The sequence below is a fragment of the Hirundo rustica genome, chromosome Z (genome assembly GCF_015227805.2).
Source record: "Hirundo rustica isolate bHirRus1 chromosome Z, bHirRus1.pri.v3, whole genome shotgun sequence".
NCBI classification, from domain to species: Eukaryota; Metazoa; Chordata; class Aves; order Passeriformes; family Hirundinidae; genus Hirundo; species Hirundo rustica.
Genome location: NC_053488.1, coordinates 83,592,671 through 83,608,496, shown reverse-complemented (window position 1 = coordinate 83,608,496; position 15,826 = coordinate 83,592,671). Strand labels below are relative to the sequence as shown.

The window sequence follows — 15,826 nt, the reverse complement described above, 5'->3', positions numbered from 1 at the left end:
CTGCTGCCACAAGATGCAAAAGGAGGATGATTATGCATCTCCCTAAGGAAAAGTCAGGAATCCTTACCGACTTTGTAGTGCACACAGCCTTCCAGGTCACCCACAGACACCCAGCCTTGCCTCTTCTCCACCTCTGGATCATTGCGCAAAATTTTATTTCTCAACCATGACAAGTAATACACCCTCAACTTATTCTTCTTCCCTGGGATATGCAAAAAGAGATAGAACACTTTAACTCTGAGCTACGAACTCTCCCCCATTTACAAAGAGCCAGAATTTTGTGACCTTGAGTACAGCAGGTCCTTGTGCCTTGCCAGGGTGAGAGAACATAGCAAGGACATGGAAGGAGCGCCCAGGGTGATGGGAAACACAGAGGGGGAACTGGCCCAGGAGCAATCCTATGGCACTTGGCACACATGCCCTTACCCTGTGACTCAGACTTCATGCAAAATGAACCTGACTAAAATTCTTCCCTCAGGCCAAAGAACAGGTTTCTACAGACACAGGTATTATCACAAATATCACAGGTATTATCAGAAATCATCACACTAACTGTTTATCCTGGAACACAGGTGTGTCCTACTATGGCTATGACTATTCATTTGCTTCCAATTAACTGTCAATATTCATTCAAAGTAGCTATTTTTCTTTTGGATGCCTTTGCAGTGAGAATTATTTTGTCATCCTTCATCTGAGTCACTCTTTTTGTTGTATTAGTTCATAAGCACCTACAGTCAACAGCACTCTGGGGCCACAGAGAGAAGGATTATGTCATGTCCCAGCAACAACTGGACCCGGCAGTACGGGACAAAGAGCTGTTGCCATTGCCCACCATGATGAGTGGGGATTGGAGACGAGCTGCTATTCCTTGCTGGACCCACACCTCCGACCTTGGTATGTATTGTGCATCCTTTGAAGCCACTCAGCCATGTCAAGTAAGGCCAGAGTCCAAACTGTTTCCCAGCAGAGGCTGAAGACCTCCACCTAATGTTATTGATGCTTTCACAATACAGATCACTCTCATGTTACTGCTCATACCTCTTGTTGAACACAGGATGAGGTTAAATCACAATATGTTCATAGAACTGCACTTAGATGCTCACCCATCATAGAAACAAGAAAACTGACAAGCTATAGCTTGCAGAGAACCAGAACTATTTTAGGAATACGAAACACTCTGTACTTCCCAGAAATCACTTTACACATTAACCAGGCAATGAACTATCCCAAAGCCACTCTGGAATGGGAATGTATAGGTTAAAATTTGAGGAGAGTTTTCCTATTAACAAGAATAACTGTCCTGTGATTTTCTGAAAGAGGAAATTCCTCAACCTAGTTTACAACCTAATTCTTCTTTTTAATTGCTCCCAAACCCAACGTGGGTCAGATACTTTTAGCCACTGAACCAACCTGATATAGTAATTAGCACATTGAGTCCTTCCAGAACATCCATTTGCTGGAACCGTCTCCTTGTAATCAGCGTATAAACTCTTCCTTGCCCACTTCTGTCCAGCAGCCACAATCCATTCTCTGTTCCCACCAGTAAATTTACTCCTGTCGATACATGAAAAAAATTCTGCATAAGTCATCTAATGATTCAGAGGTCACTGAGCGTTCATTGTTTTGAGAACCATTTTTTATTTAATCTCACTTAATAGTACCTGGTAATTTCTCTCTTGCTCTGCAGACGACTTCCCAGAAAAAAAAAAAATAAAAAAATCTACCATTAGAATTTTTACTCAGCAGAACACCTGTATACCTGCAGAACACCTGTATACCTACAGAACACCTGTATACCTACAGAACACCTGTATACCTACAGAACTTGAAGGGGTAGTTTTGCTGAAGTCAATGTCGATTTAGAAAAAAAGGAAAGGTGAACCTGGTCACCTCAGGTGACCTTGGAAAGTACCTGTGACTAGTGAAAGTCCCAGTTTAGCACCATTACAGTAATGACACAGGAGACCCAGCTAAGTGTTCTAAGGGTCCCTGTCCATTATGAAAAAAAGAGGAAAACAACAAAAAAAACCTCCCCAAACTCTCTTTTTCCAAACACAACGTTCAAATCACGGGGGCACCGAACTTGTGGGAAGAAGCACTGTGTTACAAGGAGGTGCAGGGTTTGTTTGAAAACAGACTCTGGATTGGAAAATGCCTTCAAATGCCAAAGGAGTGAAGGAATGAATCCATCTGAAATCCACTTGCTGCTAAGGAAAAGAAAGCTCCATTGGGTTGATGACATCAGAGAATGTCAGAAATTGTGTTTGGCTGGAATGACATCGATGTTTCCAATCAGCAGATTCTAAAGACACAACATAAGGTATCCTGCTGTAACAAGCACCCTCCTCCACTGGAAATGCTCTGACAAGTACCTGGTGCTCTTCAGCCTCGATGCACATTCAATTACATACCTTGCCACACAACTCTGTTCTTAATTTAATATTTTAGATTCCTACAAATCCACATTGCACAAAATCTGTGAAGCTATAATTTGCTTTGGATAATGTTCAGTCTACTTCATTCGCTTGCCATTCCAGGCTCAAAAAGTGAGGAGTAAAAGGCTGGGCAAGTCCCATAGAATATATCTGCTCTTCTGAAGCAGAAAGATGGTTGAAACAACTCAAGAGTTCAGCTAATGTGCAGGTGGGACAAGGTTTCCAGCTGTTGAGAGGAATCTGACTGCTGTATTTTGGCTTTACACCATGTGAAGCTGACCTTGGAAAAATCATGTAAGTTTAAACAATGGCACTTCAGAATAAGCACTGACAGCAGGAACTAAGCAAGACAAGCTTTTGGAAAGACCTGACCTGCTTTAGATCCTTGGAATATCTAACACAGATGACAGCAAAAGACTTTGTGTTTGGATTATTTCCACTGGGTCAGGGCTCTGTGATCAGCTATACCAATGAGCAGTCTCATGAGCCACAAAAACTGCTGAAACATTTGCAGCTTTTGGTTCTCCTAGTGAGCATGGTTTCAACTTGGTGCTTGATCAAAACTTTTTCTCATTCTGATGCACAGTTTTTTGCAGCTGTTATTCATGTGTTTGCCACCTCGTCCCTGGGAAGGCAGGGCCACATAAGTGACACAGGTATCCGCTCAGGGATCCATTCCAGCACTCTCTGCCAGGAGAGCAGCAACACAACTGTGAAATCTCCCTAGCAGACACTGCCAGCCTCTCCTGCTGTGCCTTCCCACCACACACCTGCCCAAGGACTCTGAGCTTACCCCACAGAGCAGCACACAGGACCTCAGAGTTGAATTTCTTCTTGTATTTACGGATTTCTGGGCTGTCACTTTGTGGACGGATATTGGTTGGATTGACGTTGACAACGGAGCCCTTCCTTGCATTTTCCCTCCTGACAGGCTCAGGTTTGGCACTAGATGCTGGAATGAAAGACACAAGCAATTGTGGAAAATGTGAGTGCTTGCCTACAGCTCATATTTGAACCCCCTTGTTCACGGCAGAATGAAAGGAACATCAGAGGGGTGAGAAAACACCCTGAGAGCTTTGTATAGCCAAAAAAAAAAAATCTGGAAAATTCCTCAAGCATTCCTAAAAAAAGCATGGTGGTAAAGCAGCAGCAGAGTACAGCAAACCACACCTGAAAGAAGGGCAGAAGCAGTACAATGAAAATTCACAGTAATGTGAATTCCCAGTTTCAGGAGATTTTACTCAAGAGTTTTCATTTCCAAGCAATAAGCCCCCTCCACACCTGCCCCGCCCACCCCCCCCCCCCAAAAAAAAAATAAACCCAGGAGGAACATTTTAATGCAAAGGCACAGCATACTCACGAGAACTACAAGAAGGTCCTACTGGACTGGTGGGAGGGGTGATCGGCAGAAGTCTCGGGTCTATGAATGATGTGAAGGATGCTGTGGAGGATGTGCTGCTCTTGGCAGGTGGGCTTTCAGCACATGGGCTCTGCAAAGACAAACAAGAGCTGCCTCAGACAGGCAGTGCTTGGGGCACACACCCTGTGGTGCCCTGACAGAGCTGTTGCCTGCCTCTAGTGACACCTCTCCTCACAGGCCGATGTTCACAGCAGTGTCAGAGCCCACTGGGGCTGCCCTGGTCCCTGTGCTCCCTCACATGATGCTTGGGTGCAAGAAAGCCAGGGATGGTGAGCAGAGGCACACCAGAATGCTGCCATGCCAAGGAGCAGAGGGTGTGAGTCCTCTAGCTTGTGCAAAAGGTGAGAAAAAAAAAAGCAAGTAAAGAAAGAGAGCAGAGAAGGAGATGATGGAAAATAAGTGTAACAATGAAATCTGTTGGGCAGCTCAAGATTTCTTATCTTCCTCCCACACAAAACTTGTAAAGGAAAGAATAGATGTAGTGAAAAAACTAATTGTAAAAAGAGACAGGAGAGAGGAACTTTAAAAGGCTGGAGTTCAATCCAGTCAATCTATAATTTATCTTCTACCTTAGTCAGTGGTTTGTTCTGAGATTCCTGGCAAGTCAGTGGCACTTGTGGTGGGTTCACAGAGGAGTCTGTAATTTGGCTTTGCTGGAGAAGATCTGGCAGGAGATAGTTCTGGTTGTTTATGCTCCAAAGGCCTTCTTGGGTGTTTGGAATTTGTTTCCCCAGAATATGATCCTGCATGGAAACATGTAGTTAAACACCACATTTAGTTTATTTCCAATGCTCTCTGCAACTCCAGTTAATCAGGACAATAAATAATGAGCACATGGGGAGGAGTGCTCTCTGTGATGCATCATTTAAAGACAAACCCTACAGCAAGATTAAAACCAAAAATTAAATACCAAAGTGTATAGCAAATATCTGAGGTGACAAATCTGGGATTTACTCCTGAAGTGCTCCACAAATATTCTTCATCTGCATTACCTCAACCGCAGAAAAAGAAAGAACTGGTATCAGAGATACCAGTTCAAATTATTTGCTGATAAGTTTCAGACCTGACCTTTGTGTACTGCAGACAGAAGAAGGCACTTCTTAGTTCTGGACCGGCATTTAGTTCAAAGCCCTTCACCATTCATTTCATTGCTACTTTCCATTTACTGAGTTAGGAAACCTTACTCCAAAAGAGGACATTTAGTAGGACCCAGCATCAGCATTTCCAGTATAGTGATAGATATAGTGCTGTTTGGTTCTGCAGACCTCCTTACAGCATCCCATGGAAATATCTGAGAACTTTGTGAGGTACCATAAGAACTCTTTCCCTGACAGCACTCTCTATAGAGTCAGAGGTTGGTTTCTGGGAATACATTTTATGTTTGAATTTAGATGTAAAAACTGAACCTAAAATATGCAAGTCACTATTTAAGACTGCGGAACAAAGCCAGTATGGGGCTTTTTAGTTCAATTTTCAAGCACATTCAACTGAACTAAACCAAACCAAATTCCCATTTGAACCACTCAGGCAGTTTGGTACACCCTAACCACTTCAAAGCAGTTCATGCTGATGGGACAACTAAAAGGATGTTGGAGGTGATGTGAAGACTCATGGTGGCTGTGGCTGGTGGATGAAAAAGGGTTCAGAGGAAAGGACGGGAGGCTCCATGAGAAATGGGGAGAAGGCTTAGAAAGTAGCAGAGAAATTTATGAGAAGTGTCAGCCATCTGCGTGTTCTCCCTCCCACAGTCTTTCCTCCAAAGTCACCAAAACACATAACCTCAACTCTATCATCCTCCCTCATCCTCAGTGTGGGTCTCAAAGACCCTGACATTCTCCCTTCCCTCAGGCAGCCTATTTCCATACCTGTATATCAGGGGAAAGGGGAAACACTGGGCTGGTTTTGCCCCAAGAGAAGTACCAGTTTATGCCCCGTTTATACTTCTTTCTCCAAAGCAGAGTCTTTTCTCCTCGAGGATGGTGGGACAAAGGCCAAGTGGAACTCTCTCCCCATCACTCTGGTCTGAAGTTTAGAGACACCAGAGGTAAAGAAAACTCCTTTTTCTTTCTACCCTGCCACAGCTCTAGCAAAAACACATTTCACGGTGATTTATTTTCCCTATCTGTGAAGTGAGAATACACTCAGTAACATCTGAAAAGGGCCCTGACACCAAGTACAAGTCTTATTACTGTAATTTTTTTCTTGTTTTCAACCACAAAGAACATTGTTCTGCTTTGTCTCTCTTCATCTTTTCTGTGCTAGTATTTATCACAGGGGAAAATCCAAATGACTGGAAGCCTCTACTAGAAACTACAGCTGGAAGGAACCACAACATGACATATGAGAAGACAAGAATTTTTGCTAAGCCAGTAGGGAGAGGTGAAGTGGTTTTCCCCAGTTCTGGTAATATTTTAAGCAGTAAGAGGTAGTTCACTTTAAACTGGAATAAAAAGGAGTCAAGATTTTCAAAAATAGGAACAATGACCACCAACAATAATCAACTGTGCTTTTTGCCCAGTGCCTTCACAAAATACCTTGACATCAGAAACTACTACAGGTCAATAAGAAGGACAAATAAAGAACTGCAATTTTGTACCTAAAAGTAAGCATTTCTACAGGAAGCACAAAACCTGAAACTGCACTTCTTTTTTTTTTTTCCCAAGGCTTATAGCTGTAATTTGCAATGATAGAGCAGGACTTCAGAGTGAGAATGCTCCCAAGAAGTAATGGATATGGCGTTTATCATGCACACTAATGACCTGACTCCCCCTCACTGTACCCACCCCCTTACAAATAGCCAAATTACCTTCTGTTCTGCCACGGTGCTTTGGGGTTTCAGTTCAATTCCATCTGGTATCCTTGTCCTTGAGAAATCTGCAATTCTGCCACTTAGCAGTTGCCTGGTAACAAACTCCAATTAATGAACAGAACTACTTCAGGAAAAAAAAAAAAAAAAAAAAAAAAGAAAAAAAAAGAAGGGAAAAACGACACATAACCATGTTCAAAAGTGAACATAATTAACACTCAATAGTTACACTCAAAGGTTCTTGTACAAAAGCAAGCTGATTAGTCTGTGGCCGTGCCTGAATGGGCTTGTGCCTGAGGACCACTCACACGCAGCAGGAAGCTCTCCCCACCTTGACAGAGAACATCCCTTCATTGCCCTGCATTTCATCCATCATCTTTCAGACACTGCATAGCTCAGGCAAGTCTCTCAAGCTGTCATTTGAGAAGTGCCTACTTCAAAACTTCTCTCTCCCTTTACACATCCCCCTGTGGGGTGTAATTATGAGCCACCCTGCTCTCCAGAGAGAGCGGCAGATGCTCTGCCATGTGCTGCTGTCAGGGACCTCTCTGCCAATGCCTCCTTGGACAGGCTACACTGGAATTCCATCCTGTGAATCAGTCCCTGAAACATGGATGTCCTCAGCTTAAAAGAAAACACAGAAAATGTTGTCCAGTGCACAGAGAGACAGAAGAAAGCAAGAGCTGCTGAGACTGTCTGAGACCAAGAGCCCCCCTAGCCTAGCATCCTGTCCCCAACAGTGATCAAAAGCTGATACCAAAAACAAGAGTGAGAACAAGGCAAGTGTCTGTTGTGAATTCCCAGTACATCACTGCTTCCTGCACTGCCTGAGGTACCTTTGCATTTTAAACTTTTTCACCCAAGTGGAACTGCTTCAAACACATCTTGGCCCCATTTCTGCACACTTCCACCTCAAATGATTTATTTATCCCATTCATTTATTTATACTCATATCTTTTTTACTGCAATCCATTTAAGCCTGTTACATTTTTGCTTCCTTTCCAGTAATTATAAAACTGACTGGATTCAGCCAGTGTGAATCCACAGTGCTATCTGCCAATTGGTAGCAGACTGTAACGTATTTTTTTTTTCTTTTAAATGATGCCCCATGCGATAACAAAGAAGGTTTGGTGAGAGACCTACTAATTTAAGATGGGTGTGTAGAAATTTTTGTGGGACTTTTTGTTTATTTTTTGGTTTTGGATTGCCTCCCCATTCTATGTGAGTGGGTAAATATTTGCATACTAAACTTAAAAGGAATGACAAGATGTGGATTAGGATCAATGGTGAATGCCAGGACCTGTTCCTATCAGGGAAGCAAACAGCACTGAACTTAAATAATGTCAACCTCCAACTTAGAAGAGGGAGAAAGTAATTCCTAGCCAAGCATGCACCTGCATCCACCTCGTCCAAATGCTGGTAGGAAACTGCAATTAAAGAGCAAAGAGAGGAAACTGAACTATACAAATGAGACCCAGGATACTCAATGTTTTAGGGGCATACTGCACACACTGGAGGAGGAGACACTCTCCATAAAGTAGGAGAAATTAACATCAACGGAATAGATGCGCTGAACAAGGAGGTAAGACCTGGGATCATATACACTGACACTCTTCCCTTAAAACAAAAAACTGTGTGAGGAAGAGTTCTGGCTCATCTCACTGCAAAGAAAAACAAAGCCAGAAGCTGCTTTACTGGTGAAACACAGCAGGTCTTGGCCCAACATCCTCAGAAATGAGCCTTCTCAGGGTGGTTAACAGGATTCATCCAAGAACACAGGAAGCTCCTTCTCTTGCATATGCCACAAGCGTAGTCCTACTGGGCACCTTCAGGAAAGCTGGAGTGTGGACATCAGGTGCTGTTCCACAGCCCAGGCAAGAACAGGAAAACACAGGTTGGTTTTAGTATCCCACTAAAACCTGGCCCAAGGTGCTTCAGCCAGAGCCTCCACAGAAACACTCCAGAGTGCAAGGGGCTTCAGACCCTACAGTCACATGCTTTAGAGAGCAAAATACCCTCAAACCCTTCACTTCATCCAAAATATGCAGTTTCAGTCAGATCACTATCCTATTTATTTGGCAGCAATCAGGATATGCTTCCTGAAGTATCTTTTAATATAAATGATGTTCAGCCAAGGTGAAGGGACTTTGTTAATTGCAAGATTATACCTTTGATTTTACAGGGGCTCTTGCAGTGGCTGTGTGCACAGGAAGGTAAACCTGACAGGGACCATCCTGCTAACTGCATCTCTCCAGAGGGTGGGTGGATCTCAGACACAGCGGAGATGCAAATAACAAATGCAGAATTCCAAAGCCAGTGATACCACACCTTCAAATCATTACAGCATGCAAGGATCACAGCGATCTGACACTTACACAGCAAAGTCATTGCTACAGGGTAAATCCATATTTTTATGTGGAGTCTTTCTGAGGTCTAGGAAGAATTCTATGACCTAGAGTGAATAAAACTTTTTACAGATCAGAGTAAGGTGGTTTGGAAGAGGATCAGTAGGAAAACAAAGGCATTACAGTGAAAATCAGCTCTTTCAGGTGCACTGAATAAGCTACAATCTTTAACATTCTTTCTCCTCATCCCAGCTTTGAAAATGAACTTCAGAAATGCAAATCAGGAGCACATGCAGGCGCAAAAAATCTACCTCCTCAGAGCAGCACAGGGGAAAGGACTTGTACCAGCCCAAAACAATAACCTGCCAACAGTGCTCCAAATCTGGGCACCTCTGCCTGACACCTGACAAAATTGCATGTGTAATTCTGTCAGAAGAGCAAGAGCCTCATCCCAGAGTGCTCCGTGGCCCTGGGATACACCTCAAAGTAAATCCTACAACTTGTATTAAACAGAAGTCTCTTTGCAAGAAAATCAAAAGTTTCTATTCACCAGTACTAAAAAGTGTTTCTGTTTGCTGTCCCCAACAGCAGGGGTGGCCAAGTCACCCCCTGACTCCCTTCTCTTGGAGCAGCAAGCTATTCTTGCTCCACTGTTTCTCAGCAGAATACACATTTTACATGACAGGCAGAACACCACAAGATGTCAATCACAAAACCAGAAAGATAAACTGGAAAGCTAGAGAGACACAGTTCAGGTGGGATCAGCTGTGGGACAAGCCTCAGCATCAGCTGGAAACCACAGCAGTTATGCAGAATGTCAGTATTCAAAATACAACACATTTTACAAAACTATCTCTCCTTTATATAAACAGCCCTGGTGAAGGAATCAACTTTTCAGAGGCAATTATTTCCCATAGAGTGAACAGACTATACGATTTCAAGGGTAATGTTTGCCTTGTTTCCTCCACTGTAACCTGTGTTTGTCATGAAGACTTAAAGTTTTTACAGTTCTGTTTCTCCCTCCTTTTTTCTTCCGAAAATTCCATGTAAATGTAGATCAATGTGAAGTAATACCTATAAAAGCACTACCCAGTATATCCAGTTAAAACAAGACACTTCCACATTGTCCCAGGGCAGCGAGTCATCAAAGCATATTATTACGCTGTGCACATCTGATGGAGCAAACATTTACCCCCAGGAGTTCATTAAAATGCAATTAAATTGCTTAATTACAACTGACACAGATGAGCGATAGTAACTTCAAAGGAGGGGGAGTACTTATGTACGCCAGCTTTTTCTAGATATTTAGAAGTGTGCAACAAGAATATTATTATAATTATTAATAACCATCATCATCATCATCAAGCCAACCTTGTGTGGTTTGTGTCATCTTCATCACTGCTGCTGCTGCTGCTGACTTCATCACTTGAGGAGGAATAGTCTTGTGCTTTTAACAAGGAGTTGGCACTGTCCTTCACCTTGGCAAAGGAACCTGGACTCTGAGCAAAGAAAACTCAGTTGAAGAACCCACTGTTAAATAGCATGTGCCATATTTTACTGTGCCAGCATATAAAGTTATGGTCACTTCCACACCAAAACCAGCTTTACTAGGAAGCTGATGCTTCTCTTGGTCCATCACAGGTGGGTGTCTCACACAGGAAAGTGACTTGAGCCAAAGCTGGACACTGTGCTGAGGACCTGAGCTGAGAGCAGTGAGCTTGAGCCAGCTGCACACACCCCTCAGGTCGATTCATGAGAGACAGCAAACTCACACACCAAAACAGAGCTGCTTGCACAGACAGACCCCTTGGTGAAAACGATGGACAATTCAAAAATATCAGTGGATTTAAAAGAACCTACTGTGATCTGGCCTGGATGAGAAACTTTTTCAGGCTTCTGATGCAGCTGCACGTTGTTCTGGGACAAAACATTCTCTGTCTTGGTCAGTCCTGGATTCCCTGGGGGTAAAAAACCCCAAAAGATTCCATTTTTAAGTGTACACGCAGAAGGTGAGAGAGCAAGACAAGCACACATAGCTACAACCCAAAGCAGATACCAGTCTCTGATGACAAACTTCTCTTTTCTCTTTGCTGAAAAGGAAAATCTTGTTGCTTGTTTCTCAGTGGTTCTGGATGCTGCAATATTATGTACATAAATTGATACAGGTGCACTTTAATGCTGCAAGAGTAAGACAAGCAAACCAAACCCAAAGAGGCCAGGCAGATATTTCTTGAGACTGCAGACAGGGGTCAGCAAGAAAGCTTAGGAGCTTGAGCCCCTCTACACACCTCTGGGAGGAAACAGAGGTGCTGCCAAGATTTGGCCTTCATAAAACAAAACCAGTCCAAAAAGTCTGATTATCTAAACCCAGCTGGGCTGAGGGCAAACAGCTGTGCTAAACTGCAAATCTACCTGCGAAATGTGGCCCCCCCCACTGCCTGCAAACACTGGAAAAAGCAAAAGAAACCTTGAAGGGATGCTCTGCTCACAGTCCCTGACACAAGGGAAAGGAAGGAAAGCCACTGTACCCTCACCCTGTCCTGGGACACTCTGGCCAGCTTAACACCTGCCTTTTTCAGCAGTTTCTCCCATAACTACCCCACTATTACCAACAGGACTCCTTGCAAGTTAAGGGGGGAGGATTCAAGCTCACACAAATTAGGATTCATACTTGGTAATGTAGTTTTGTCACAATGGCTTCATGTCTTCATCCATTTTGCAAAGCTTTCAAAACTCAGAATTCCTTACTGGTCAATAAGCACCTAAGCAACTCAGCAGTACTATTAGCTTTAAAGTATTTATAGCCCTTTCCTCCAATTCATTATCCCTGTGGGTTTGGGAAAGCAACAAACTCTGTCTGAAATGCCATATGCCAGAACTAGCTGTAATTTAATGACACTTAACAACTCAAGGAGACAGTTTAAACCACAAGGGAGGTTTTCTATTCTTTCCATTGCTGGTGAGATTTTTGTTTCCCCACGCCAAAAGAGCACAGGAGTTATACATCACGTGGACTTTGCAAAGTTGAGCTGGGCTGTTGCATGTTTTTCAACTCAGTTATTCAAACACGAAATGACATAAGAGCAAAAAGAAACAAAACCCAAGCAATTTAAAGTGTGCTTTGGATTCCTCTTGAAGAAAAGCTTCTATTCTGTGTAGCTAAAGCAAAACTGGCTTAATTGTGTAAGTGTAATAAATAAGCAATTTGTTCCTCATTTGTCAAGGGCTTTTAAATTAACAATGTAAGCCTCAATATAAAAATAAATGACCTCATAAGCTCACTGGGGTGGTTTCAGAACATTTTTTGCACCCACCCTGCTTCAACTTGGGCATTCCCCATGTTCCCAATCTTTAGTGGCCAGCCTGGATGCAAGGCCTTGTGACACACCAGAGCTTTGCAAGGGGCTACAAAAGAACTGCCCTGCAGCTGACCCACAGAAAACACCTGTAGGAGTAGCAAGAGAGGAAAAAGCTGTCTACTTTTCCACGAGACACAAGCTCAGGAACCAGTCTGTACTGCAAAATACTTCACAATCACGAGCAAGCTGCTGCATTCCTACACCATGACCAGGGACAGCAAAGGAGCTTACTAAGCTGTACTTTGCCTAAATCAGATGGTTTTCTCTTCCTTTTAACTTCTTTTGCCTTTTTATTTATTTATTTTTAAATTCCACTATCTTTCTGCGCATAAAAGAATACTGGAGAAATATTTCATAATGTGCTGTAGAAAAAGATTTATGCTTCCTTTTGCCAGTATATTATTAGAGTGCAGAAATATTACTGTACGTCAGCTGCTCAACTGTATCATCTTATCAGTGGGCAGTGTAAAGAGCAGAATTTGCCAATGGTTGAATATCAGTATTGAATTACATCTGTACATCTGGAATGTTGGCTCTGCTGAGTTTCAATTGTGCCACTAACTGCAACAAAAATGATTTTCTTTTTCAGTTCTTAATTGAGGAAATTCCAATTTTCCATATGGAAATATATTCATAGTCACTTTTCTGACTCAAAAGAGGAAGTGCTTATATCTTAGGAACATGGAACCATAAAATCCAGAGGGCTTTCAAAAGCCTCTCACCAGAGAATGGCATTAAAAGTTCATATCCCATCTGCAATGCAGAACTTGACACCCTGCAGAAGACCATTTCATGCGACAGGAGTTTAGTACATTTTGACTGATGGATCTTTGACTTAGGAATCACCTGAGGTTGACCAGCTGCTCTGATGAGATCCCATCTCCCACTGCTTGGTGCCAGGAGTGCTGCCGCTACTGCTCAGCCTCAGAGCATGTCCCCTGGGGGATGACTGATGAGTATTACTAAACAGAAAGACAAAAAGCAGATGAGACTCTTGTGTGCAGGAACAGAGACTGGAACAGAGCTCCTGGGCCACCAGATTGAGCTCCCTGCTGTTACAGTACAAGATCACACTCTGGATAATGAAAAGTTTATCTTCATTGCTGCTCCAAGCAGGGCCACCCAGGAGTGAGAGATGATGGAGGGGACAGTTTCCTCTGGGCAGTCATCCTGGGAGATTACAGAGATTCCCAAGTCACTACAAAATATCCTTCCATATTACATCTCCCCTGGACTCTTCAGACCTGTGTCAGTCCTGATTCCAAAATCTCACAGCTTTACAACTCAAGAGAACTGCTCCAGTACCTTCCTAGAAGATACATCAGCAGTCACTTATCAATGAAGAAAGGAATGCACTGGACAGTAAAATAAGGTGCCAAGACAGTGGCTCAACCAGAAACCCAGTCCCAGAAGTCACTCATTTGTAACACTGACAATTACTTGTAAGTTTCTTTTCTGCTTTACCTCCTGTAATTCAAGTGGAGAGCATTTAGGGCTTGATTTCACTCGAAAGTTATTTCAGACGATGTTTCTGACTCTGACTCATCAGAAATGCTGCACATCACTTTGTTATTTCAGCTAAATCTACTTCACTTTCCAGTCTCTTCAACCCATTCTATTCCCTGATTAGACATCCAGTGGAGGCTGCCCTTCACTGCTGAGCTCTAGACATCCTCGGTCTTTTCTCCTGGGATATGAAAAAAGTACACCACCCTTAAGGGCAGACTGCCAAAATTGTCACAATACATCTACAAACTGCCTGTTCAAGCTACTACCAGGCAAAACAAGCAGCACAAGCTGTAATTAAAAGTGCCTGTATAAGGAGTTGAGGCCAGACGCCCCCCACCAAAGCAGTCAGGCACCTGACTCTCCTCTGAAACCAATGCCATTGGCACTTCCAGATACTTCAGTCTTCCTATTGACAATAAAGCAACTAATTAAAAAATTAGGTTAAGCATAAAACACAGTATAAGCACAGTGTACGTATATAAAGTATACAGAGCAAGTTTAGTTTTAGTATAAGCATAAAACACTTTAGAGCTTACCTTGAAAGGCATCTCTGATGGCCAGGTTGATCCCTGCTGTAAAATTTCGAGGTTGTCCTTTCTGGAACCTTAAGGATTTAATCAAAAATTTCAAGATACTTATATTTTTGATTCAGTCAATAAATCTAATGCATATCCTGGATCAATGAAAAAAAAAAACCAAAACATTAACCAACAGAAATGAACAACAGTTCAGTAGGACCTGTGGGGAGGCATTCCATGATATCAGCACTGGAAGCTGCAAGTCAGCAGTGGGCGCTTCCAGTTTGCTCCGAGCCTGTGCAGTCCATTAGGGTGCAGACAGAAAGAGTTTGCACCTTTCCTCAGAGTCAGTACCATTCTTGGGCAATATTTAAAGCAGACAGTGAAAGGCATCTGCAGTCATTGAATGCCGCTTTCCCCAGCAGGTGATTACCTTATGCTGTTACCACAGGATGAGAAATGAGACACACCCCCCAACTGCAAAGTAATAAAATAAATACCCGGTTGGCATATGAATTCCTGCTCAGATAGTCATGGACGTGTCCTTAGATATTCCGTTAGAAAGAGAAATATACCACTACCTTAATTCCACAAACTGTATTGGATTATGTAACCTAGAAATGTGTATTCTATTTCATCTGTTGAAGGCTGTTTTTTTGGGAGGTGTTTTGTCCTTCTCTTGCCCCTCCAGGGGGGAAGGAGGAGGATGCCTCCTGATAACAGCCCAGCCGTTAAATCCAGGTGGGGCAGTGTTTCTTATCTCTTTCATCACCCCTCCATCCTCCAGGGGGACATCTCCTGATAATGGGCCATCAGGGCCCACCAATGACATGATACATTCCATCATCCCATTGGGAGATGCCCCACACAGTGAGGGAGGAGCCAGCTGTTTCTAGCTAGATAAAAACTAGGACTGAAGGACAGAAGGGGTCCGGTTTTTCCACTGGATTCCCAGAGGAAGACTGGACCCATCTTGTCACCACTGGACTTTCTACAGGACCATCTCTACTCCACAGAACCACATCCGTTACTCCAGGAGGATTTATCTGGACTGCTTCCAACACCCTGACCATCAGGGTGTCAGGTCGTATCCCTGACTCTGTCAGGGTTTTTTCCAGGATCTTTGTTTGTTTCCTTGCCTTTTTTTTTTTTTTTTTTTTACTACTACATTTGTGTTTTCCTTTTTATTTTTAATATTCCTAATAAAGAACGGTTACTCCTATTTCCCATATCTTTGCCTGACAGCCCCTAATTGCAAAATTATAACAATTTGGAGGGAAGGGGGTTTATATTCTCCATTCCAAGGAAGGCTCTAGTCTTCCCTGGCAGACAACTGTCTTCCAAAACCAAGACACAAACTAACAAGCTTTTCCACAACAAGCCAGACTTTTTCACCAAACAGGCTACTACAAATACCTGGTCTAACAAAAGAGG

General features: G+C 43.0%; 1 protein-coding gene across 5 annotated transcripts in view; it reads right to left on the bottom strand.

Moving 5' to 3' along the window:
* LOC120765113 (mitogen-activated protein kinase kinase kinase kinase 4-like) overlaps positions 1–15,826 on the bottom strand; it is a 93,706-nt gene that overhangs the window by 14,797 nt on the left and 63,083 nt on the right. For all 5 annotated transcript variants that reach the window (XM_040089449.2, XM_040089450.2, XM_040089451.2 and 2 more), the window contains exons 17-26: positions 14,411–14,478; positions 13,212–13,327; positions 10,867–10,964; positions 10,378–10,505; positions 6,662–6,755; positions 4,425–4,598; positions 3,796–3,925; positions 3,229–3,387; positions 1,411–1,554; positions 68–202 (exon numbers count right to left, since the gene is read on the bottom strand). In XM_040089449.2, coding sequence (XP_039945383.1) covers positions 68–202; positions 1,411–1,554; positions 3,229–3,387; positions 3,796–3,925; positions 4,425–4,598; positions 6,662–6,755; positions 10,378–10,505; positions 10,867–10,964; positions 13,212–13,327; positions 14,411–14,478 — 1,246 coding nt within the window. The remainder of the gene's footprint in view (positions 1–67; positions 203–1,410; positions 1,555–3,228; positions 3,388–3,795; positions 3,926–4,424; positions 4,599–6,661; positions 6,756–10,377; positions 10,506–10,866; positions 10,965–13,211; positions 13,328–14,410; positions 14,479–15,826) is intronic.